This window comes from Geotrypetes seraphini, chromosome 5 (assembly GCF_902459505.1).
Source record: "Geotrypetes seraphini chromosome 5, aGeoSer1.1, whole genome shotgun sequence".
NCBI classification, from domain to species: Eukaryota; Metazoa; Chordata; class Amphibia; order Gymnophiona; family Dermophiidae; genus Geotrypetes; species Geotrypetes seraphini.
Genome location: NC_047088.1, coordinates 14,031,265 through 14,055,442, shown reverse-complemented (window position 1 = coordinate 14,055,442; position 24,178 = coordinate 14,031,265). Strand labels below are relative to the sequence as shown.

The 24,178-nt window shown below is 44.0% G+C and overlaps 2 protein-coding genes across 6 annotated transcripts in view; both read right to left on the bottom strand.

Moving 5' to 3' along the window:
* The window catches only part of LOC117360941 (pre-mRNA 3'-end-processing factor FIP1-like), a 38,448-nt gene extending 24,203 nt beyond the window's left edge, over window positions 1–14,245 (bottom strand). Inside the window, exons 1-5 of one of the 5 annotated variants that reach the window (XM_033945610.1) lie at window positions 14,171–14,245; window positions 10,111–10,221; window positions 7,090–7,220; window positions 5,353–5,480; window positions 1,429–1,534 (exon numbers count right to left, since the gene is read on the bottom strand). In XM_033945610.1, coding sequence (XP_033801501.1) covers window positions 1,429–1,534; window positions 5,353–5,480; window positions 7,090–7,220; window positions 10,111–10,117 — 372 coding nt within the window. In that variant the 5' untranslated portion in view covers window positions 10,118–10,221; window positions 14,171–14,245. Of the gene's footprint in view, window positions 1–1,428; window positions 1,535–5,352; window positions 5,481–7,089; window positions 7,221–10,110; window positions 10,222–12,282; window positions 12,433–12,704; window positions 12,813–12,883; window positions 13,021–14,170 lie in introns of those variants that run through there. The other 4 variants (XM_033945608.1, XM_033945612.1, XM_033945611.1 and 1 more) reach the window with 4 other exon arrangements.
* Window positions 14,246–16,761: 2,516 nt separating this feature from the next.
* CHIC1 (cysteine rich hydrophobic domain 1) overlaps window positions 16,762–24,178 on the bottom strand; it is a 78,643-nt gene continuing 71,226 nt past the window's right edge. Inside the window, exons 7-9 of the mRNA XM_033945613.1 lie at window positions 18,621–18,660; window positions 17,239–17,323; window positions 16,762–16,823 (exon numbers count right to left, since the gene is read on the bottom strand). Coding sequence (XP_033801504.1) covers window positions 18,657–18,660 — 4 coding nt within the window. The 3' untranslated portion in view covers window positions 16,762–16,823; window positions 17,239–17,323; window positions 18,621–18,656. The remainder of the gene's footprint in view (window positions 16,824–17,238; window positions 17,324–18,620; window positions 18,661–24,178) is intronic.

Below are 24,178 nucleotides of genomic sequence, written 5' to 3'. Positions count from 1 at the left end.
TGTTCTTGGTTCTTCTCTTTTAGCTTGTTCCATCTATCTTGTTTCGCACTCATATGCTGGGGAGAGGGCTAGGGCGGACCAAGTTTTGTGTTCTTCTTTACTGCATGTTTTCTTTGCTGTCCTTTTTGGGAGGGGGTGGGGAGGTTATTGCGGTGGGTATTGTTGCTGTCTATGATACGAAACACTTTTGAGCATCTACTGTGTCGTCTGTTGCATTTTTATCCCGTTTTACAATAAAAAATTGTTTTCACTTAAAACGAACGCATTTACAGGATTCGAGGAACATTTCAGCCAAGCGTTTGAGGGCCACAATGGAGGACTTAAGAGGTCGCACAACTTGCAAGGAACCCAGTTTCTTGCAGTTACAAGAATCCTTCCATATCAGCAGGAGGTGAGCAGCAATTGGTTTCTTCACCCTTCAAACACCTTTTCAGTTTGGGACTAGCAACTCAGTGGGCTTAGTAAGCGTAGATGGTGGTAGTGGCGTAGTAGTAAAGGGGAAGTGGACCACCCTGGGCACCGTCTTCATGCGCAGGGGGGGGGGAGCGCTTTTCCTCTTCTCTGCCCTCTGCTTACCTCATGAAATGTTCACCGGTGAGAACAGCATCTTCCATCCGCTGCTCATGCCGGCCTCGGTTCCCTTATGACATCACTTCCTGGTCACTGGACCAGGATGTGACGTCAGAAAGGAGCCAAGGCCAGTGTGAGCAGTTCTCACCGTTGAACATTTAAAGCGACAGGCTCTGGGAAAAGGTGACTAAAGTTGAGGATCCAAAACGTTGAAAACTGCTGATTTTTCATCTTGTGGGCCCATAAGCAATCCTACAGACGTTCAAATACGTTTTATTTTTTTTTCACACAAAAGGATGGGGTTTGGACTGTTGCATTACAAATTGTTTTGCTTTACCAGAATTCATTAAAGCCTCACTTTTTATTTCTGATGACTTTAGTCATCTTTTCCCAGAGGTGGATAGAGGGAGGAGAGGGGGCGGCTCGCCCCAGGCATTGTCTTTCTCAGGGCATTGACACCCCTCCTGCTCTCCACCCCCCCACTTCCAACTGCTCCCCCCTGCCACGCCCCTTCCATAACTTTTAAACTTGAGCAATCACGAACTTGCCGCTCGCGTCGGCTTCGCTGCTCTCTCTAACGTCACTTCCGGGACCCCTTGTCAGAGAGAGCGCCGAAGCTGACGTCAGCAGCAAGTTTGCGGCTGCCCTTGGTAAAGATAAAAAGGTGTGCATGAGTACGCAGCAAGGGTGTGGCGGGTTGGGAGACGGGTGGCACCACCCCGGGCGCCGCTCATCCCCACTACGCCACTGGGTAGACACAGATTTTGAAGGAAAATCTCCTCCTACTCTGGCATTGTGCTGCTGGAAGCAACTGGGATTGCAGGGATGGATTTATGACCCAAGTACCCGACTCTTTACCTGAATGGGATTCTCTTCGGACGCATGCTTATCCCTCCGCCTTCCTTCCACGCGCCGGATGGTGCCTGCAAGTCCGCCAATGACATCGATCGCTCCACCCAGCTTCCTGACGTAAAGCAGACAAATCGTTTCAGCAATGGCACTCAATGCCGGATGAGGCAACGTCTGCAAACATGGAGAGGACGTTCTCTTGCAGACGGGGTCTGGAAGAGACTTGGCCTAGCCTTGTTTCGCACAAGCTGCTTCAGTCAGCATCTCTCCACGTTCACAGAAACGCACTTATTGGCACCTAACTGAATGTAGGCGTCGTGATGTCAGACGCTGGTATATTAGGCCAGGGTTTTCCTGTCCTAATTTACTGGTGCCTAAGTTTAATTATGCAGATTTTAAGATTTTAGCTTGTCTATTATTCTACGTATGTTTTTATTGAGGTAAACCAGAGGTGTCAAAGTCCCTCCATGAGGGCCGCAATCCAGTCGGGTTTTCAGGATTTCCCCAATGAATATGCATGAGATCTATTAGCATACAATGAAAGCAGTGCATGCAAATAGATCTCATGCATATTCATTGGGGAAATCCTGAAAACCTGACTGGATTGCGGTCCTCGAGGAGGGACTTTGATACCCCTGAATTGTAAACGGCATTAAAAAAAGTTTTAAATATATAAATAATAAGTCCTACCACACCTGCTCTTCGCCCCCTAATCACGCCCACTTTTTAGGTAGGCTTAGTTAGGTGCCTCTCCAAGTTCCACTCTTAATGAACTGTTTGGTTTATTTTTAAATTTGAAATGAGCTTTTCATGGCATCGTCAATTAAGCTCATTACTCAATTTGGAGTTCTTTGCAGATCCCAGCCAGGCATCCTCAATCAGAATCTGGCCCCTAGTCAGAAGCTTATTAACCCTTGCCTGATTGACCCAGACACTTGGGAAATCTTTATGTCTCCAGTGGGAGGTGAGAGAGTTGACGTTGAGCGCCTAGGGAAAGATGCTGGTAGGACACTGGACTCCTAGGGGGAAGGCAGATCTCCCAGCATGGCCAGCAAGCTGACTTGGCTATATTCCCCTGAGGATAGGGACCAATCAAATACAGTCAGCCTTGGTCAACAAGTGAGAAATATGGGGGCTGTGGTAAGGGCATGGGAGGATGGTGACCAGAGCTAGAGCAATGTAAATGGCCAAGCCTGAAGGTTGACAGTAGAAACATAGGGGTCCTTTTTCTAAGGCATGCAAACCGATTTAGCATGTGATAACTGATTTATTCTATGGGCGCCTTGGCATTTAGCATGCGCTAAATCAGTTAGCACGTGCCTTAGTAAAAGACCCCCTATAGTCTTGGTGAGAGCAAGAGCAGTGTGAGGGGGGGGGGGGCAAATAACCACACGACCTACTCTGTCTCCTTATCCCATGTCGGCATCTACTACAATATAATCTCAAAGAGACTGATGTGTAGAAAAACCATCTCGGACCGTTCTCTGTACTTCGTCACACGTTCTCCCACTGACGAGTCACAGCCTGGTACCCCCTGACATGGCAGCCGATATATTCACTCGTAGCTATTCTGACGCGTCACATGAGAAAGGAGCAGAGGTTGGGGATGAGGGGCAGAGGCAGTGGCACGAAGTCGGGATCTGCTATAAAGCAGTGGGCTCCAGACCACTACGGAAACCCCCTCCCAAGGGCATACAGTGGACAGAGTGAATAATTACAGGGCTAAATTGAGTCGCTATGGTGGGGAGTCTGGTCTGAAGCTGGTGCCTTGATCAAGAAAACAGTGCTGCTAACACCAGGCTCCCAGAAGAGCTGGATTATTAACATCTGGAAGATTAGAAAGTGATTTGAGGTCTCAAGTGAAGCAAAGAGACGGACAGGCACTCCTTTTAAATGCTGCTCAGAATGCAGAAGCTGGGGACAGAGCTCTAAGGAGCAAAGTGGTCTAAATGCCAGAGCACCTGGTTTTGCCTTTCTTCTCTCGAAAAGCAGTGCTTTTTTTCTAGAAAAAAAAAAAATATATTTAATTCATTTTCTATCTCGTTCTCCCCAAAGAGCTCAGAATGGCTTACAGATTAACATGCATGACGTATATAACACAGTCCAAATCTTAAACCACCTGTATTGGCCAGTGTTGAAAGCAGAATACAGGGCTAGATGGACCACTGGTCTGACCCGATATGGTTATTCTTATGGACTGAGTTATTGATAGTGGGAGAGGTGGCGCAGTGGTTAATGCTACAGCCTCAGCACCCTGAGGTTGTAGGTTCAAACCCACGCTGCTCCTTGTGACCCTCGGCAAGTCACTTAATCCCCCCACTTCCCCAGTTGTGAGCCCACTGGGACAGACAGGGAAAACTGCTTGAGTACCTGAATAAATTCATGTAAACCATTCTGAGCTCCCCTGGGAGAACGGTATAGAAAAAAAAATTAAATAAATAAATATTGCTTCACTCCCAAATTGATATTTATAATTGGCCTTTAAGTGGATGATTTTAACCTATATAACATACAGTCAGACGGGTTACAATTTATCCTAGCGTTACCTTCTAGATCTTCCCACGCTGGTTAGTGACGTGGCATCCTTCCAAACCAAGCAGCCATACCACCAGCCCGAAAAAGGTAAGCACTTCCAAATGGTCTACCACAGTGTCTCTCAAACCGTGTGCCCCAAAGAGATTCCAGAGTTTGACTTTATTTTCAAACATTCTCTTCACAAGTACACACTAGAATAGATGACATGTGCACAAGAGTCTGTCGATGTTATGAGCGTCTTTGTGTGTAAGGATACAACCGCCCAGACATGCATCATTCTTCGACGTGATTGGTCCCTGAAAACTAACAACAAGTAATTTTATTTTTCAGGCAGTAGTTATCCTAACTTGGGTCTCTCTCAGACTCAGAGGAAGACCCCAGGCCTACCTTGCTTCCCTGGCAATCTAGAGTGATTCCCACTCGCTCCTACCCGTGCTCTTGCCAGCGACAAAAATGGCTGCAGCCTCGTGAGGTGGCAGAAAGAAGCAGAGAAGGAACACCAGTGGGAGGGAGGGTGATAGGAATGGCACTTCGAGGGGAACTCAAATATAAACTGAGACCCTCGAAGCAATCCGGATAGTCAAACATCCGGATAATCAGTGTTCGGATAATCAGCATTTGTGACTTGGACTGGCCACTGTTTAAAGCAGAATACAGGGCTAGATGGACCATTGGTCTGTCCCAATATGGTTATTAACACTTAGGGCTCCTTTTACTAAGCCACGTAGTGCAGGTTTAGCACGCGCGCCAATTCTGCACGCACTAAAAACGCTATCGCAGCTTAGTAAAAGTTTCAAGTTTAATTAATTTTAATATACCGACCATCGACGTGCACTGGCCGGTTTCCAATGCTAAAAATGAAAGGTTAAAATAAATTTTTGTAGGGGAGGGGGGGAAATGTGAACATTAAATAGACAAATTAGATTAAAACGTTTTACTTTAATTTAATTTCTACTCTTATCGTTAATCTTGGATCTTAATTTGAGGACTAGTGTGTGATTAAGTTAGGATGTATACTTTCTTTATTATTTTGAATTGCTTTCAGGTTTGAGAGTAAATAATATTATTATGTTTTCTTGATCTCACTTTCTGTACAAGATGATATGCTTGACAATAAATGTGTAAATTTTATAAATAAATTAAAAAAAAAAAAAAATAGACAAATTAGAAATACGAACATGAGCTGGTGGGGAAAGTTAATAATTGCATCATTAAAAACAAATTAATTAAAGGGAAGAGGGGGGAGGATAAAACACCAGGAATGGGGATCGCTCTTAAAAGCGGTTCGTGTTTATTTTGCAGGCTGTTGGAAAGGAAATATTTAGACGCTATGGTTTGCGTCTTGGAATAAGAAACCCTTAGATGCCCAGAAAACTCAGGTCATGTTCTTGGCTGTACCTGTTGGGAGGAGGGCCTGCCTTCGTCCACTCTCCAAGAAGCGACGGCGACAAATCCAATTTAAATTCTGGCGCGATGAGGTTGTTTTCTGGCTCATTCTCTGTATTTCCTGCTCCTCCCTGCTGAACCTGTAAAGAAAAAGTCCAAGGCACACGTTCTCTGGTGTCTTTTTCAAAGGTACATGAAGACACATTTGGAAAGAATACTTATTACATTTGAATGACACAGAAACTTATTGGACCAGAGCAGGACTCTAGAAAACTTACATTACATTGATGTCTTCCATCCCGCCAATACCTTTCAGTTCTAGGTGGTTTACAACAAGAAATTAGCCTGGGCATTCCCAGGGAGATTACAAGGTTGAGAGCTATAGTACGTGTCGGGATCTGGGAAGGGTTGATACGGGTTTGGTTGGATCATTTGACAAATTTCTTGAATAGTATGGGTTTTCAGTTCTTTCCTGAATGTTTTGTAGTTGGGGAACCACAAGTACAAGGGGGCACTCGGAGAAATTGAAAGGGGACAGGTTTAGGACAAATGCCAGGAAGTTCTTTTTCACCCAGAGGGTGGTGGATACATGGAACGCACTTCCGGAGGCTGTGATAGGCAGGAGCACGTTACAAGGCTTCAAAGAAGGTTTGGATAGGTTCCTAGAGGACAAAGGGATTGAGGGGTACAGATAGGAGTAGAGGTAGGTTATAGGGATAGGAGTAGAGGTAAGTTATAGGGATAGGAGTAGAGGTAGGTTATAGAAATAGTCAGGGATCACTGCTCAGGCAATAAGCCTGAAGGGCCGCCGCGGGAGCAGACCGCTGGGTGAGATGGACCTCTGGTCTGCCTCAGCGGAGGCAACTTCTTATGTTCTTATGGGCGTCATGGTCAGCAGATTTGAGAGGTGGGGGTTCTAATGTTGCTGCTCTGGTGGCTAGTAGACCGTCATATATTTTTTTGCTTTGCATGCCTTTGATTGGGGGGTGGGTAAAGTGTGCTTGTGTTCTCCTTGGTCTGGATGTGTTTTTCCAGATTAGGTGGTTGTTCAGATAGCTTGGTCCATTTCCATTTAGGGCTTTGAGTAGCGTGCAGTAGAATTTGCGTTGTATGCGTGCTTATACTGGGAGCCAGTGTGAGTCTTGGAAAGCTGAGGTCATGTGGTCGTATTTTTTAGGGCTGTTTGTAATTGTTTTAGCATGTTGGCGGGGCATGACAGGTAAAGTATGTTACAGTAGTCCAGGAGTCCTAGGATTAACATTTGCCCTATGAGTTTGAATTGTTCATTGTTGAAGTGTTTTCGGACTTGTCTTAAGTTGTGCATGGTTGCGAATGCCTTCTGAACCATTTTGCTGATTTGAAGTTGCCTGGTGCAGCCTTTGTCTATCGTTATTCCCAGCAGTTTTAGGTTGGGCTGTGAGGGATATGTGACGGAGTTTATTTCCAGGTTTGTTATGGTTGGGGTTTTGTTCCTTTCTCGAAGTAAGAATTTGGTTTTGTCTTGGTTCAGTTTTAATTTGTGGTCTCTCATCCATTTTGACACTGTTTCTAGTGCAATGTGTAGTTTGTTCGTTGTGTTGGTCAAAAGGCAAATTTGTTCAATAGCCTCCTATGAGGAGCCGTGTCAAAGGCTTTGCTGAAATCTAAGTAAATTATATCCTTGATCTAATTCTCTTGCCACTCAGTCAAAGAATTCAACATTTTTCCACAACACAAGGACAGGCTGACTACACATATGACGGTCCATACCGTTATCGTATTCTCCACGCTGTCAGGTGGCGAGGCATCCAGTCCCAGCTGAATTCGCTTCTGCTTCTCACAGTAAACTTTCCACGTGTCCTCGTTAAAACCGTAATTGAAATAATCCGATAAGTCAGCACCTAGGAAAGAGAAAAAGTTAACACAACAGAATATATCTCGTCATAAAAACCACACCGTTTTCCCGGTGTGAAAAAGCGAATGCCATGAATTAGAAATGGAAATGATCAAACCTACATATAAAAAAGTAGGATTAGCGATGCCTTCAGATTACACAATTGCTCTGACTTTGGGCAGTCTGCTCTTTAGAAAACACTCAGTGGCTCCAAACGAAACCCAAGACCACCATTGCCACGCCCCTTTTAATTATCCAAGGAGACATGAGCTTCGCAGAACCCCAAATCAAAACTGCCCATTTTATTAAAGTTTCATAAATTAGCAAAGGCAGAGAATGGGCAGATGGCTGACCTGGGAGTCTCTGATTGATAAGAGGGGTTTCTGAGGAGTGAGGTGGGGGGGGGGGGTCGTCTGTTGCTGTCCGTCTACACATCATTTGCAATCCACCAGCGTGTCTTAACTGACATAGAAACATGATGGCAGATAGCCAAATGGTCCGTCTAGTCTGCCCATCTGCAGTAACCATTACAGGTGCACAACGACAATTAAGGACAGAGGTTCCTACACCTTTGCCTGATTTAACTTTTACCTCTCCCAATTTATCCAAAGCAGGAAGATACGAAGCTCAGAACTCTGCCCAGAAGGGATCAGGGCCTGCAAACATTCACTGAATCCTAGGGCCCCACGATGACTCTGCTCTACCGAATGAGCGGCTACTTAGGAAGCTGAGGAACCACGGGGTGGAAGGGGGACGTATACAGATGGCTTAAACACTGGTTGGCAGGCAGAAAGCAAAGGGTAGGAGTGAAGGGTCACTACTCGGACTGGAGGAGGGTCACGAGCAGAGTTCCGCAGGGGTCGGTGCTGGGACCGCTGCTCTTCAATGTATTTATAAATGACCTAGAAACAGGGACGAAGTGTGAAGTTATAAAATTTGCGGATGACACTAAACTCTGTAGCAGGGTTAAAACCGCAGAGGAATGTGAAGACTTACAAAGGGACCTGAACAAACTGGAGGAGTGGGCGAATAAATGGCAGATGAACTTCAATGTAGGGAAATTCAAGGTCATGCATATAGGGAAAAAGAACCCGATGTTCAGCTACAAAATGGGGGGATTAGTACTAGGGGAAAGCAACCTTGAAAAAGACTTGGGTGTGCTGGTGGATACAACAATGAAGTCAACGGCGCAATGCGCAGCGGCCTCGAAGAAAGCAAACCGAATGTTGGGTATTATTAAGAAGGGTATCACAACCAGAACGAAGGAAGTCATCATGCTGCTTTATCGTGCGATGGTGCGCCCGCATCTGGAGTACTATGTCCAATATTGGTCACCGTACCTTAAGAAGGACATGGCGATACTTGAGAAGGTTCAGAGAAGAGCAACAAGAATGATAAAAGGTATGGAAAACCTCTCATACGCAGACAGGTTAGAAAGGCTGGGGCTCTTCTCCCTGGAGAAGCGGAGACTCAGAGGAGACATGATAGAGACTTTCAAGATCATGAAGGGCATAGAGAAGATGGAGAGGGGCAGATTCTTCAGCCTATTGGGAACCGCAAGAACAAGGGGGCACTCGGAGAAATTGAAAGGGGACAGGTTCAGAACCAATGCTAGGAAATTCTTTTTCACCTAGAGGGTGGTGGGCACCTGGAATGCGCTTCCAGAGGTTGTGATAGGACAGAGTACACTACGGGGTTTCAAAGAAGGATTGGATAAATTCCTGAAGGATACAGATAGAGGTAGGGATAGGATTATGAAAGGGTATAGATAGAAGGATAAAGGGTTTTAGACAAGGATCACCTTACAGGTCATGGACCTGATGGGCCGCCGCGGGAGCGGACTGCTGGGCGAGATGGACCTCTGGTCTGACCCAGCAGAGGCAACTTCTTATGTTCTTATAAACTTAATATACCACATGGAATTACAGCGGTTTCCAAATAAACATAAATAAAGCAACCCCCCCCCCCAAAAAAAAACACCCCAAAATCATTCTTCAGAATATTAACAACACATATGAAAACAAATGTACAGATTTTTCAATAACATATTTAAAAAGACGGTACAAAGTGAACAAACCACTTTAGGAAAGACAGATCACACGTCCGTGTGACTTTCAACACCTTCTTAATGGCCCAGTAAGCTTGTTCCACTATGATAATCCAGCAATGGAAAACATTTGGAGTTGGATTATCACATATCTTACATTATTAGCTGTCGGGGCTACCAATTTCATCTTCCCCTCAGACCGTAATGCCCTGGGGGAGGTTTATAAATCTTCCATAGAGATGGAAACCAGAATGGCACAGTTTGATACACTATCTGATGTACCAAGGATAACACTTTGAATTGAATCCTTTGCTCAATTGGCAGCCAGTGCAAACTTTTCAGTGTGGGGGTTATATGGCTACCCCATAGCTACAGAATTCACAAGTACCTGCAGAACCTTCAATTTCGTTTTAGACAGGCCCAAAAACAAGGAATTACAATAGTCCAACTTTGTCAAGAGCAAAGATCGGGCCACAGTTCGAAAGTCATTCTTATTCAAATATGGTTTTAGCCTATACAGCGTACGAAGTTGGCCATAACCTTTCTGAATAATACACCCAATTTGCTTCCCCATAGATAAAGCAGACACCCAGCACCGTGAGATGAATTTGGGTCACAGTAGAGGTCTCAGAGGGAGGAGGCATCCATTTTCTGAGATTCCCCCCTCCCCCATCCACTGTGACTCCATTTGGCGAACCAATGTCTCAGGAACTCACTGCTGTGCCATCACACTCACCTCACAAACGACCCGCCTATACCCACACCACATCTCATACATATCCACAACCACTTCTCCACCATTTTACCCCGTCAGCCACCTCCCCCCTAACCATCTTCAAGGAAAGGTCACCTGGCATCCTCCACGGTTTCTCTTCAAATGAATCCAAGTCCACCTCAATCACTGGCAGGCCATTTATGTTTCCGACAGCATTCAAATCGATTCCTTTCGAATGTAGTTTGACTTTAAAAAGGAAAATCAACCGGGGGGGGGGGGGGGGGGGAAACCAGACAAACAGTTTTATCATTTGCTAAAACAAGGTTTTTGAAATATGTTGATAAATATCCTGACACTACACTCACCAGACTATAATTTTCCAGATCACCCTAGAACCCTTTTTAAAAACTGGCATGATAAAACAAAAGGTTCTTGAAATATCTAGATAAGTATCCCATTCCTGATCAACTCTTTATTGATCTTTTGAGCACGTAACCAGAAATCAATTATTCTCGGGACAATGGTTTTTAGCTTAGCTTTTCACCTTAAAAGTCAATCTTAACCAAAATAAAAAGAAATTTACTTTGATATGTCACGGCAGAGAGATGGGCAGGGTGCATGAAATAAGTAAAATCAAGAAAATAAAGAGTAGCAAATTCCCTGGACTAGATGTTACACACCCCAGAGTATGCTGCCAGAGAACGGTGTAAAAGTAGTTAGTTTAGCAGAGTTTAAAAAAAAGGTTTAGATAATTTCCTAAAAGAAAAGTCCATTACAATACCGCACAAGAGGATTTTAGTGCTGAGTGTTCTGTGCTGCTCCGACGCTCATGGAAGCTCTAAGACCGTCAAAGAAATGCAGAGCATTCAGAGTGCCAGCTGGCGCTAAGAACCTTTTGCGTGGTTTTGTAAAAGGGGAGGAGTGTGTAAGATAGACTTGAGAAAATCTATTGCTTATTACCAGGATATACCGCTTAAAATACATCCTAAGCGGTTTACATAAAGCGTAACTAAAAGAAACTTGAAACAGGGAGGGTTGATATGAACAATTAAAAGAATGTAGGAGACTTTTTTGGATACAAACAGTGAAGGAGACTGCTTAGGATACAAAAGGAAGACAGCCGGATTATATCATATCATAAAATAAACAAATTGATGGGGGAGGGAAAAAGAAAAGGGAGTTTGGTTAAACTGAAATTAGGATCCAGGTCTATACCCCAAAGGTTTTAAGGCTAGCTTTGAATTTGGCCGTATTAGCTTCTTGTCTCATATTCCATGGGAGCGAGTTCCACAGCGTGGGAGCTACGACCGAGAAGACTGTTTTGCGAGTTTATCATGGACTAACTGGTGAATAGAGGAAATGGCAAGAAGATTTTGCTGTGATGATCGGAGTGCTCTACAAGTTGCGTTCGGAACTAACAATCCATCAATGAACACGGGCGAATGTACTGGTTTTACTTTAAAGGTAAGAAAAAGTCATTTAAATGTAATCTGGCTGACCCAGTAAGGCTAATCTTATGTTCTTTTCTTTTTATATATCGAAGTCTACAAAATCCTGAGTGGAGCAGAACGGGTACAAGTGGATCGATTTTTCGCTCCGTCAAAAATGACAAAAACTAGGGGACATTTGATGAAATTACATAGGAGGAAATACATTTTCACTCAGAGAAATTAAGCTCTGGAACACATTGCCAGAGGTTGTGGTAAGAGCAGATAGCGTAGCTGGTTTTAAGAAAGGTTTGGACAATTTCCTGGAGGAAAAGTCCATAGTCTGTTGAGAAAGACATGGGGGAAGCCACTGCTTGCCCTGGATCGTTAGCATAGAATGTTGCTATTCCTTGGGGTTCTAGAATCTTATTGCTCTCTGAGATTCCGGAATCTTGCTATTCTTTGAGATTCTGAATGGAATGTTGCTACTCCTTGGGTTTTGGCCAGGTAATAGGGACCTGGATTGGCCACCGTGAGAACGGGCTCCTGGACTTGACGGACCATTGGTCTGACCCAGTAAGGCTAGTCTTATGTTCTTTTCTTTTTATATATTGCACACCACTTATACTTCCTTGTATAGTGAAATGGTGGGTTATCAAATAAATAAACCTGTCATTGTGCTTTACTCCTAATATTTTAGAAATATGCTGCCACCTCAGCAGCGAAACATCTGGCAACTTCTCTGTATGACAACTTGCAAAATAAGAGAGGGCCAAAGAAATAACATTGTTCCAGCACTACATCATACAGGGAGTCAGCAGGAGTTTCAGGAGGATTTTTGGTTTTCTTTTTAACGCTTTTAATTCCTTCAACCACTAACCTATGCTGTCTTTGTCAGTCTTCACATAACGCCATTGAAGGTTTATACCAGCGTCCCGCAAACTTTCTCGAGCTGCGGCACACTAAACACAGTGGCCACGGCTCGAGGCATCCCAAAGTGCGTGGACGTCATCATGTCCGCGCATGCACGAAGGCCCTGAGACACCAGTGCGAGGTGCCAGCAGGGAAGAGGGCCGGAGAGAAGGAGAGGCACTGGCGTCGGCTGATTGCCTACTGAACGTGTTTCTCGCCGCGAGAAGCACATCCTGTAGGCAGTCAGCTGGCGTCTCTCCTCCTCCCCAGTGTGCCGCGGCATGCCAGAAATCTCAGGAGGCACACAGTTTGCGGTACACTGGTTTATACAGTACACTCACTGCTGCTGTTCCTGCATTCTTTGCTAGAGAATGACACGGTGGATCTTACCAGCGGCTAGCCACGAGTAGCCGCAGATAACCCGCCAAAATGGTGGAGGGGGGAAAGGTGCTCACCGCAGGTGCGGGGACCTGTGGAGCGGTGAATGGCCTTGTCCCCGAAGTTAAGGGAGGGAATGTGCGCGGTCCTACCTTCCTACGAATCTATCTCCCTCCCTCCTTCTCCCTTACCTTTGCGGCACATTTTAAGGTTTCAGAGTACTTGTTGAAAGCCGCCGGAGCCTACGTGCATCGCTTGCATGTTTGGGCAGAAGCTTCTTCTCTGATGCAACTTCCGGTTCAGTCAGAGGAGAAGCTTTCACCCACACATGCAGGCAGGCTCCGGTGGCTTTCAGCAAGTACTTTGAAACCGTAAAACGCACCAAGAAGGTAAGGGGGAGGTAGATGCACGGACCGCCCGAGGCATGCTGAAGGGCAGTGAGGTGGCGAGAGGGAAGGACAGATGCTGCGGTGAAGGGGACGGCGGGGATGGGGCGGTGAAGTGGACGGTGGTCCAGTGATGGGGACAGATTTTTTTCCCCCATGTCATTCTCTACTCTCTACACCAACAAATTCTGGGTATCTGCATTTCTACAAACCCATAATGGATGCCACGGCAACCCCCAAAACTCTCTGAAAGCAAGAATGCCACCAGTGGCTATGCCAGACACAGGGGCAACCCCCAGAAATCAACCCCAAGGCAACCGCAGCAGAGAAAGGGGAGGCAGAGGGGGGGCGAGTCCCTGCTGGAAAGTCTGCAAATCTGAGCACACAGTAGGCGATTGCAACTGGTACAAAATGCAGCGGTTAGGTTACTTTGCGGACTGAAGAAGTCTGATCACGTGACACCTTCCTGCCGACTTCTGCACTGGCTGCCGACGGAGGCATGTGTGAAATTCAAGTTTGGTTGCTTTTGCTTCAAGGTACTTTACGGCTTAGCCCCTAAATATATAACAGACCTTTTCTCCTTCACAACCAACAGATTCAGGAGAACCTCACATCCGAACTTTGTTTCTCCACCAGTTACACCAGTTAGAGGTTGTAAATGTAAAAGTCATCACCAACATCTTTTCTCATATCAAGCAGCGTTATGGGGTAAAGACCTGGAACAACTGCTCGTGCCTACTACTTATAGGGAATTCAGGAAATGCCTAAAAACACATCTGTTCCTGAAGTGCTTAGGTAACTGACCCATACAATCTTAGTCCTCAACAAATGATCTTTAGAACTGTTATTCACTAACTCTGAACTTTGTTTATGCCACTCAATCTGTAATACCTTTTAATCATTGTAAACCGCATAGAACTTCACGGTCCTGCGGTATATAAACTGTTATTATTATTATTATTATTGAAGGGGAGGGGGATGCACACTTATGTCATGCAAATGTATTTTATTTTAATTTACTATATTTCGACTTACAACTTTGATTATGAAGACGACCAGGGTTCACTATTAAAAGAAGCCAATTAAAATCACCTTAATCAATAATATCAAAGTGAAAAAGGAGACCTGAAACCGATGCTCCGTAGCCTCTACCTGCTTTTAAGTTCAGATTCATCGGGGCTCCCCTGCAAAGAGAAAAACATGCTCTCCATCAGTGCTTTAAAAGATTTGAACACCTAGAAATCACTCTTTAATCAGGTGAAAAGGTGAACCAGAGGTTGGAAGAAACTGAGCGAGTTCTTCATCCAGCCATTTCGAACTCTTACGTTCAGATGTGCTGGGGCCGGTACCTCTCACTTTAAAAACAAAAACAAAAACGGTTTTGATATCTTCCTAAAAGGGAAGTCCATAGGCCATTATTGAGATGGCTTAGGGAAATCTACTGCTTATTCCTAGGATAAGCAGCATAAAATCGGTTTTACGCCTTAGGATTTTGCCAGGTACTTGTGACCTGGGTTGGCCACTGTTGAAAACAGGATTCTGGGCTTGATGGACCTTTAGCCTATCCCAGAATGGCAACTCTTATGTGAACCAAATATAGGACAATCGAGCCATTGTGACATCACTGCTGAGGTTGGCTCTTAGTCAAAAATGTGAACTGACTTTGCTGTTACAATAGTAACCTATCTATGGTGTGATCAAGATTTTTCCAGGTTACTCAGAGGCATGAAACTCTACAAGGAAGGGATATACCCTCCCAAGAATGGAACAGAGTTCACTTTCCAATCATTGTAACTGTTTCAATAAAGATCACACTTCAAGCTAGGATACAGATAAATAAAGAATGTATCACAATTTTTCAATGCTTCAATGTGTCAGGGCTTTCTTTTCTTCATGAATAGTATTAAGTTAACATCACTGAAACTGGGTAAGTTATAAAATAATAACTTAACTTTATGAAGGGTTCGAGGTCCCAACGTGGCCCCGTTTCGCTTTCTTCCTCAGGAGACCCAATCATAAATTTGATAAAAGTCCTTTAAAACTCTGAATAATATTAGAATTGGTGATGTATAATTGCTTCACTGCTGGAAATTGCTCTCTCTTCACAAAGTTATTCTCAAACTGTTAACCTAATACTATTCATGAAGAAAAGAAAGCCATGACACATTGAAGCATTGAAAAATTGTGATACATTCTTTATTTATCTGTATCCTAGCTTGAAGTGTGATCTTTATTGAAACAGTTACAATGATTGGAAAGTCCATTCTTGGGAGGGTATATCCCTTCCTTGTAGAGTTTCATGCCTCTGAGTAACCTGGAAAAATCTTGATCACACCATAGATAGGTTACTATTGTAACAGCAAAGTCAGTTCACATTTTTGACTAAAGCAATTTCTGACTTTCCCTAGTTTTTACTAGTATTACCCCCGTGATATCAGAAGGAGGTTGGCTCTTAGGCATTGGTGGAATGAGGCATTATGATGTCACAATCCCAGCTCTGGAATGTTGCTACTCTTTGGGTTTCTGCCAGGTTTTGGCCCCTGTTGGAAACAGGATACTGGGCTTGATGGACCTTCGGTCTGTCCCAGTATGGCGGTAGCAATCTTATAAGACTTAGAGCTAGTACATACCCAGTCTATGTCTGTAGGGGTTTTATAAGAAGCTGGCACTTTTTGTTCCAAAAGCAGTCACGTGGAAATCCACTAAACCATGCCAACTTCCCCTCCCCAGATGCTCAGTACAACCATAGGGAAATTAGAGGTGGCAGCCAGTGGAGCAATGTGGTCGATTGAGTAACCCCCTTCCCCTCTCCCCCTCTCAGTAAGAGCTTGCTTGCATCAGGGCAGATGTTAGCACTGACCTTTTAAGCTGGACAATTACTTTGCTTACTGCTTGTGGATCACCACCTCCACTACATACGGAGAAGCTAAGTTCTTTCAGGCTGTGTATTTTTGAGTTTGGTTGGATTTGGACACTAACTTTCCAGCGTGGCCCCCATCTTAGGGGTAAGAGATGAATTCCTTCTTTATTTTGATAGTGTGTGTTTTTTCTATTTGAGTTTTTCACACATTGCACTTTTTAGGCACCAGAAATATTATCCGGAGCAAGCCCGGGGATGTTTCGCAGTTAACACCTTTCTGGGTGTAAACCCGCGACAGCTTTTCCCTGGAGATTCCAGAGGTTGCTGTGTGACTGAGGGCTTGTCCGTTTAATACTCTTAAATTATAGATTTCTCCTTATTTTCAACTTAGTTTGGAGTTGGACTTCATCTCTTTCCCCTAATCTTTGTAGACTTCTTGGGGTGAGGGAGGTTCTTTATTTATTATTTTGCTTGTGTACCTCCTCGATTTAGGGTTCCATTTTTGTCTTACCATGGGGGCAGGGCATACAAATCTACTTCAAGCATATTCATTTCGGATATTCTGATATCAGATTGGCCGGGCAGTCCTTGAGAACTGAGTTGAGAATTAGAGAATGACACGGGGACCCAATTTCCCATCCCTGCACCCGGCTTCAGAATACATACAGATAAGGCGCTCCAGTTTTGATGTTGCCAATGGTGACTTTCACATCGTCCTCATCGCTGTCACTGTCGGTGTCGTCATCGCCACTCGGGGGGGCCTGGGAGGGACGTGAGCACATTCCGTTCTTATTTCCACACAGGGCTACCACAGAGTGCAGCATGGTACAGCTCACACAATACCGCGCCAGTCATGCAACGCGAAATGTAAAGTCAGCCAGCATGCTGTGAAGTCAACAGGAGAGGGGGATAAGCAACTTCACAGCGGCCATGCAGTTTCCTGGTTGAGATAGAGTTCTCGTACAGCCTTAGTAGCGAGCACACCAGACAAAGATTGTTACAAATATAAAGGTGGAGCATGAGGGCACCGAGTGCCACAGAAGAGAAATGGCATGACAACCCCACAACTGTGCGACTCTCTGTGCCTCTGTCTACCCAAACGTTAACAAGCAATCATAACGATGTTAGCCATTTTGGAAGTTTCCATATCCGGTTTTCAGGAAAAGTGCTGCCAGAACACCCGTCCTCGGGGTGGCTGCATGTGTTTTTCTGAAGGACCGAGACTTACAAAACGTGAAATTCAATGAGTGCTCATTCCTAAACTCATGCTCTCATTAACGCTATCCAACAGGACACATACCTGCTCCGAAAAGTGTTTGTCTTCGCTGATGCCAATCCTGCCCTCCCGACAGATGTCTTGCAAAGGGCGAAGCGGTTCTGGGTGTCTGAGACAAACATTACAAGCACATGTTAGGTACATGTAGAGGTGCACACATGTCATTTGTCCTCTGAGCTTGCTTCCTGCTTCCATGGGTACTTGGCTGATTCTATAAAGAGAAAAAGGAGGAGTCTGTTTTCCTGGAGGTGGGGAGTAGAGCTGATGCTTTGGCACCCACAGGTTTGTGGGATCAAATCCCAGCGCTGCCCCTTGTGACTGGGCAAGTCATTTAATCCTCCATTGGCCCAGGTGCAAAATAAGGACCTGGACATATGGCTGTATAACTACCAAAAGGCAGTATACAAGCCCCAATCCATTTCCCTTTATAGAACACCAGCGTAACCAGGTATGTACACACATATGTGGTTATGCCAGCCAGAATGCTGGTGTAAGTGCTTGGGCCTAGATGCTGGACATACCAGGAGCACCCATTAACCGTTTCCTATCGTAATACATTTTTCGTTACGCTGGTTCCAATCGTAATTATTTTAGCAAAGTTTTGTATTATTCACCGTTTTCATTTACGGCTATTGTAAACATCATGTAAATAAGTCGGAAGTCTGTAAATTCAAATATTTTGTGTTCCTGGCTCTTTATTAGTATGGGACATATGATGGCAACGACATTTTTGGAATGTCCCGTCATCCGGACACATGATAGGAAAAGGTTAAGTGCTACTCCAGAACTTTGGGAAGGAAATAGAAGTTCCAAGAACGAGAGTTCTTCAAACAGCTTCCGCACTTTCTTATTTTCACGGGAAGCGGTAAGAGGGCATGTCGTAGAACACCACGTGACTAGTCAGTCAGGCAAACCAGCTCACCTTTGCAGGTCGTGAGGCAATTTGCTTTTGAGACATTTAATAAATAGTGTTTTAAAAATATTAAAGTGCGGAAGCTTTTCGAAGATCCCTCGTATTATACCGTCGCTCGGCAAGTCATCAAAGCAGTTTACAATTCTAGCCAGAGCTCCGAGCTCACCGTCTCGCTTCTCAAACCTGGAGGCCCATAGCTGAGATATGCGTGTAACTTAAACTACTGTATACGATACACATGTGTGAGTCTCACCCAGATATACGCACCCCTGCGAGATATATATGCTAGTAAATGCCCTAATTTGTGTGCACACCCAAGACACACATACAAATTAATTGAGTATCTGTCTAAAATGGAGAAGGGGTCCACGGTTGTTCTACCACCTGAGCCCCAAAGCAACCTTTATCCACCCTGTCTGAGGGTTACTCTAGTCTAATCTGTTCAGTGAAGAATGATTTCTCAGCAGAAAGGAAAAAAACCCAAAAGTCTTACCCCGAGATTGTCCCATCTTCTCTTTTGCCAATGTTGTCATCTAAAAATATCACATTCAAATATTAAAAGTAAGAAATTAAGGCACGAAATCAAAACGTGAAGTGCAATCAGGACCAGCAGTCTGGCACGGAGACAGTTTTAAAAGCAAGACATCCCCAGCAGGCTTGGAGAGAGGGAGAGGGAGAGCAGATGTTGCAGTGAGCAAGCCTTGTTTACAGGAGGGGCAGGAGAGGAAGCTCTGGGGAGCTGAATGTCCCTTGCCTTCTATGCAATACGCTGAAATACAAAGGAAGCAGGCAGCTCAGGTGAGCAGGGACAGCTTAATGCAGGGAGTCAGGTCTGCGGGACAGCCCTGAACACCTCTCACAGATTAAACCAGAGGGGCCAACTTTTCAAACCAAACGGTCCCCACACAACTGGCTCCTGTGATTAAGAACAAAACTGAGACATTTTCTAAAAGAATCCCAAGCCCCCCCCCCCTCCCCTCCCACCAGAAAAGAAGCAATATGAAACCACTCTGGCATCTTTACTGTATGGTACACACAGACCCTTGCTTAAGCTCTTGCTTTCTGTTTTAGTTCAGGGCTACAAAGCTAATTTGAATAGTCTGACTAACCCCTCCCCCCCCAACCATATATATGTATATGAACTCTCCCTAAAATCACAGGTCAGGAATCTTGGGATACTTCTAGACTCATCACCCACTCTGATCCTGTTTCTATTAACTGCGGCGGCTATAAAATAGCTGTATGGATTGAAAAAAATGAGTCTAACCATCACGACTAGACTACTGTAACGCCTAACCATCACGACTAGACTACTGTAACGCCCTGTGCACAGGCCAGACCAAAAAGAGTTTGCATCAGCTGTAACTAATTCAGAACGCTGCTGCAGCACAACTGATTAAAGGTTGCAAGTGGCTTGACCACATCACACCCTTCCTGCAAAAACCACACTGGATACCAGTACCTTAAAGGGCTAACTTTAAAACTCAATGTTTGTTTGGTTTTTTTTGAGGTCCTCAGACAAAATGGGCCAGAATACTTAAAGAATAAGCTAATTCTTTGCACACCTTTGAGACCTCTGAGGTCCTCTCATCAAAAGAAATTGTACAATGTGATACCCCCACGCTCTGGAACTTACTCCCAGAGGGGCTAAATTTAACTCTACTTCAGGAAGCAGATGAAAGCCTGGCTCTTCTTCCAAGCTTTTAATACATAGGGCGACAGACTATACACTCATTCTGCTCTATATCTAGCTTGTCACACACACTAATTAAATCAGTCCTTATATCTTGTTTAACTGCACAAATAACTTGCCTTGAATTTAGCCACACATCTATCTGGACCCCTTAGACCAGAGGTCTCAAACTCACGTCCCGGGGGCCACATGCGGCCCGCCAGATACTATTTTGAGGCCCTCAGTATGTTTTTCATAATCACAAAAGTAAAATAAAACAGTTTCTTGATCATATGTCTCTTTAGCTATAAATGGCAATATTATATATTAAGACTTAGCCAAAAGGAAAGATTTATAAACTATAAAGAGTTTTACCTCATGCAAAGTTGTCATTTCTTTAATAAAACATTAACTATTTTTTTCTGCAGCCCTGCAAGTACCGACAAATCCAAAATGTGGCCCTGCAAAGGTTTGAGTTTGAGACCACTGCCTTAGACCCACCCCAAGGCTCACCCCACCACGCCCCAGTCCCGCCCCAATCCTACCCTAGCCCCGCCCTGTCCCCTGCTCTGGTCAAGCAAGATGGCATCCGCGCATGCGACGCAATGATGTCATGCGCACCTCCTGCCCGACGGCAATTTTGAGGGAGGCTTTTCAAAACCCGGACAAAGTGCCAGGTTTCGAAAAGCCGTCCGGGGAAATCCGGACTTCTGGTAACCCTAATTCCAACTGACTCTTAACCATCCATCGTGTCTCCATTTAAGATCTGCCCTTGGCCCCTCGGCTATACAATGTGTGATTTTGTCTATCCGCGGTTGCATCAGTTGCAACCAACATTCCCTATTCGCGGTTCTGTGTTTGCGTATTTACAGGCCGGTGCTTTAAAAAACAGCTTTTTTTTGCTTTCACTTTCACCTTGCGGTCAGGCTCTGTTTGCAGATATGTCCCCCAAGTGTCTGGAGAGTGAATTACAGAGACTTCAAGTGCTGTCCCAGGAAGGAACCTAATCCTTTTTTCCCAATAGGATCAACTGTTCACTTTCCATGGTTTTGAGGCGCAATGTGTACTTTCACTTTCACTTTGCGGTCAGGCTCTGTTTGCAGATATGGCCCCCAAGTGTCTGGAGAGTGAATTACAGAGACTTTAAGTGCTGTCCTAGGAAGGAACCTAATTCTGTTTTCCCAATAGGATCCACTGTTCACTTTCCATGGTTTTGAGGCGCAATGTGTACTGATGGAACCTAACCTCTGTTTTCCCCATACACTCAACTTTTCGTTATTCGTGATTTTGCGGTTCGGGAACATTTTCGGGAACCATACTACCGCGAATAACGAGAACTGCCCATGATAGTCTCATTAATGTTTCAATTTACTGATTCTGCCTTCACCTCGTTCATTGTATTTGCGCGTATATTTGGACTTTTTACTACTGTTACGCCATTAGCAAAACTGTAAGTTTTATGTTGAATTATACTTGCTGAACACCATCTTGGGTGAATCTCTTCATAAAGGCAGTTAATAAAACCCAATAAATAAATAAATACTTAGTTTACCCACATTTAGACAAATTAAATATGATAACATTAGAAACAAAACTCCCACTTCATACCGAGCCACTGGAATCGACTGTCCCCGCAGATCAGATCCCTTGAAGGACTCCTCAGCTTTAGGAAAGCAATAAAAACATACCCGTTCACCTAAAACCCCTACGCTTGACCAATAGAGTACAAAGAGATGTATATTGGTACCAGAACCAGTATCTGTCACATAAGAATAACGTGTATCGTACACTGAAACTTTCTGTGTCAAATTAGGTATAACTTGTACTGGAAACCTTGCATCGTAAAGACAATCATAGCAAATTGTAACCAGTAAACTGTATCATTTAGCCCCTAGCATGTATCAAGTTAGGATAAAAGCTTATATCATAAACTTGTACAGAAATTATGTATATTATGTTCAAATCTTTTTTATTGCGAATGTGAAAAATACAAAATATCAAAAAAGATACAAGAGCAAAGGACATCCAACATCCAACAATACACAATTTTCAGACACACCCAATGAATCAAACCCATCCCCCTGACACCCTCCACCCTACCCAACCCCCCAAACTCCCAAAACAATATCCCCCCCCCCCGGGGGGGTCTCCCTCCAGAAAATATACAAAAGACAACCAAAAAGTCTCCCAGATCCAAAGGCCCGTACTCTTGTGTCCCTCGGGCTACATCAGGGGGGATCCCCCATCCCCCCAAAAAAACAAAAAACAAAGGAGAGCGGGCAGCGATTGACCACAGGAGCAAGCGCGTGGAACACTAGCAAAGCTAGTCAAGAGAATTCAAAAGGCGGCTACGATCTCTAGGAGGTAAGGAATCCAGATAGGCTCCCCAAGTGAAATTACCCATTCTGAGTTCTTTGGGGACAATGGGCCAGAAAATGAATTTCGAGGGTCATTTCTTAAATAATGCACACTATTTTTTAAATTTACCTGTTTTATTTTTTTTTCAAGTATTTCTTTACAATCCTTCAATATAATCTCCCTGCTTTGCAATGATCGAGTCCCAATGTCCAGGAAGCTTCATTATTCCATCCAAGACACTGTTTTTGTTCAGTTGCCGAATGGCTCGGGTACCGGCGGAAGAAATCTCTTCCAGAGATGCAAAACGATGTCCACGCATAGGTTGTTTCAACTTTGGAAAAAGGTCGAAGTCTGATGGACTCATGTCTGGACTGTAGGGAGCATAAGGTAACACCTCCCAGCTGTATTCGCATAGTTTTTCAATGTCGACATTCCCTAAGTGAGGGCGTGCGTTGTCGTGAAGAATGAGTGGCCCAGCCAAGAGCAACTGAGGTCGGGTTTTGTGCATTTTTTGCAAAAATTGACAATGCACTGCTGTGACACTTCTTCCACATGGAACTTTGTCTGTGATGATGATGCCTTCATGATCATAAGCAAAAATTATCATCTGTTTGACTTTTCATTGAGCTCATTGACATTTTTTTGGTCGTGGGGAAGATGGAACTCTCCACTCGTCATTGAAAAACTATGCGAATACGGCTGGGAGGTGTTACCTTATGCTCCCTACAGTCCAGACATGAGTCCATCAGACTTCGACCTTTTTCCAAAGTTGAAACATCCTATGCGTGGACATCGTTTTGCATCTCTAGAAGAGCTTTCTTCCGCCGGTACCCGAGCCATTCGGCAACTGAACAAAAACGGTGTCTTGGATGGAATAATGAAGCTTCCTGGACGTTGGGACTCGATCATTGCAAAGCAGGGAGATTATATTGAAGGATTGTAAAGAAATACTTGAAAACAACATGTAAATACAAAACAAAACAAAAAAAATAGTGTGCATTATTTATGAAATGACCCTCGTAAATAAATAAATAGTAGGCTTTGCCCAACTGCATAAAACTGCAGGATTATTTAATCAGATTTAAAATTGATAGAAAGACGTATTCTCGTTAATTAGTTACCCTGCTTACTAGTCAAAGGCCGGTTTTTCAGATGCATTGGAACATCCTGTAGTGTAACACTATCCTTTGTACTTCTCCAAACCTTTCCATGATTCTATATCATTAATTTTATATGTATATTTAAGTAAACTGCTCAGCCAGTTCCTGATGGGCAGTTTAACAAATAACAAAGGGGATTCTAGAACTTTGCAGCGCACAAAGATGGCTGGGTAGAGGATTAGCTCTGTTGTGACAGGCAAATTTTATTAAGATTTTGGCAGTTAAAATTAAAGAAAAGTGAAGGAAAAGAGAGAATTGAAGTAAGAAATGGCTTCGGGTAAAACTAGTAAAAGTAATCCGGTGAATTCAGGAGCAGGAAGTAAAAAAAGAACAAAAATGGATTCGGTATCCCCGACAGCGGTCCCGTTGCCTCAGGAAGAAATTGATAACAGTGATTTGATGAATGAACTTCAGAAAATTAAAGAAATAGTAAGTGATAACGCTAAAAATATAATAGTGGTGAAGGAGGAAATAGAGAGTCTGACAAATAGAATGCAGGCAGTTGACTTCAAAATTGAGCAGTTAGAAAAGCATGCTGAGAAATCTGAGGCAGAGATGCTGGTGTGTAAAAAAGATCACAGAGAAATAGAGGCGTTGAAAAAGGAGTTTGAAGACTTATCAAATCGTGAAAGAAGGAATAATTTGCGTCTGATTGGGATACCTGAGGGGATTGAGCAGAATGATCCTATTCAATTTGTGACTAATTTTATCCCAAAGATCTTGCCATTTAAAAGTTCTTTTCCTTTGGAGATAGAAAGAGCACATCGGATACCGATGAAAAGATCAAATAGTCAGAAGGGTCCCCGTCCACTAATCTTTAAGCTGCTAAGACATCAGCAGGTGGTAGAGATTATAAAGCTG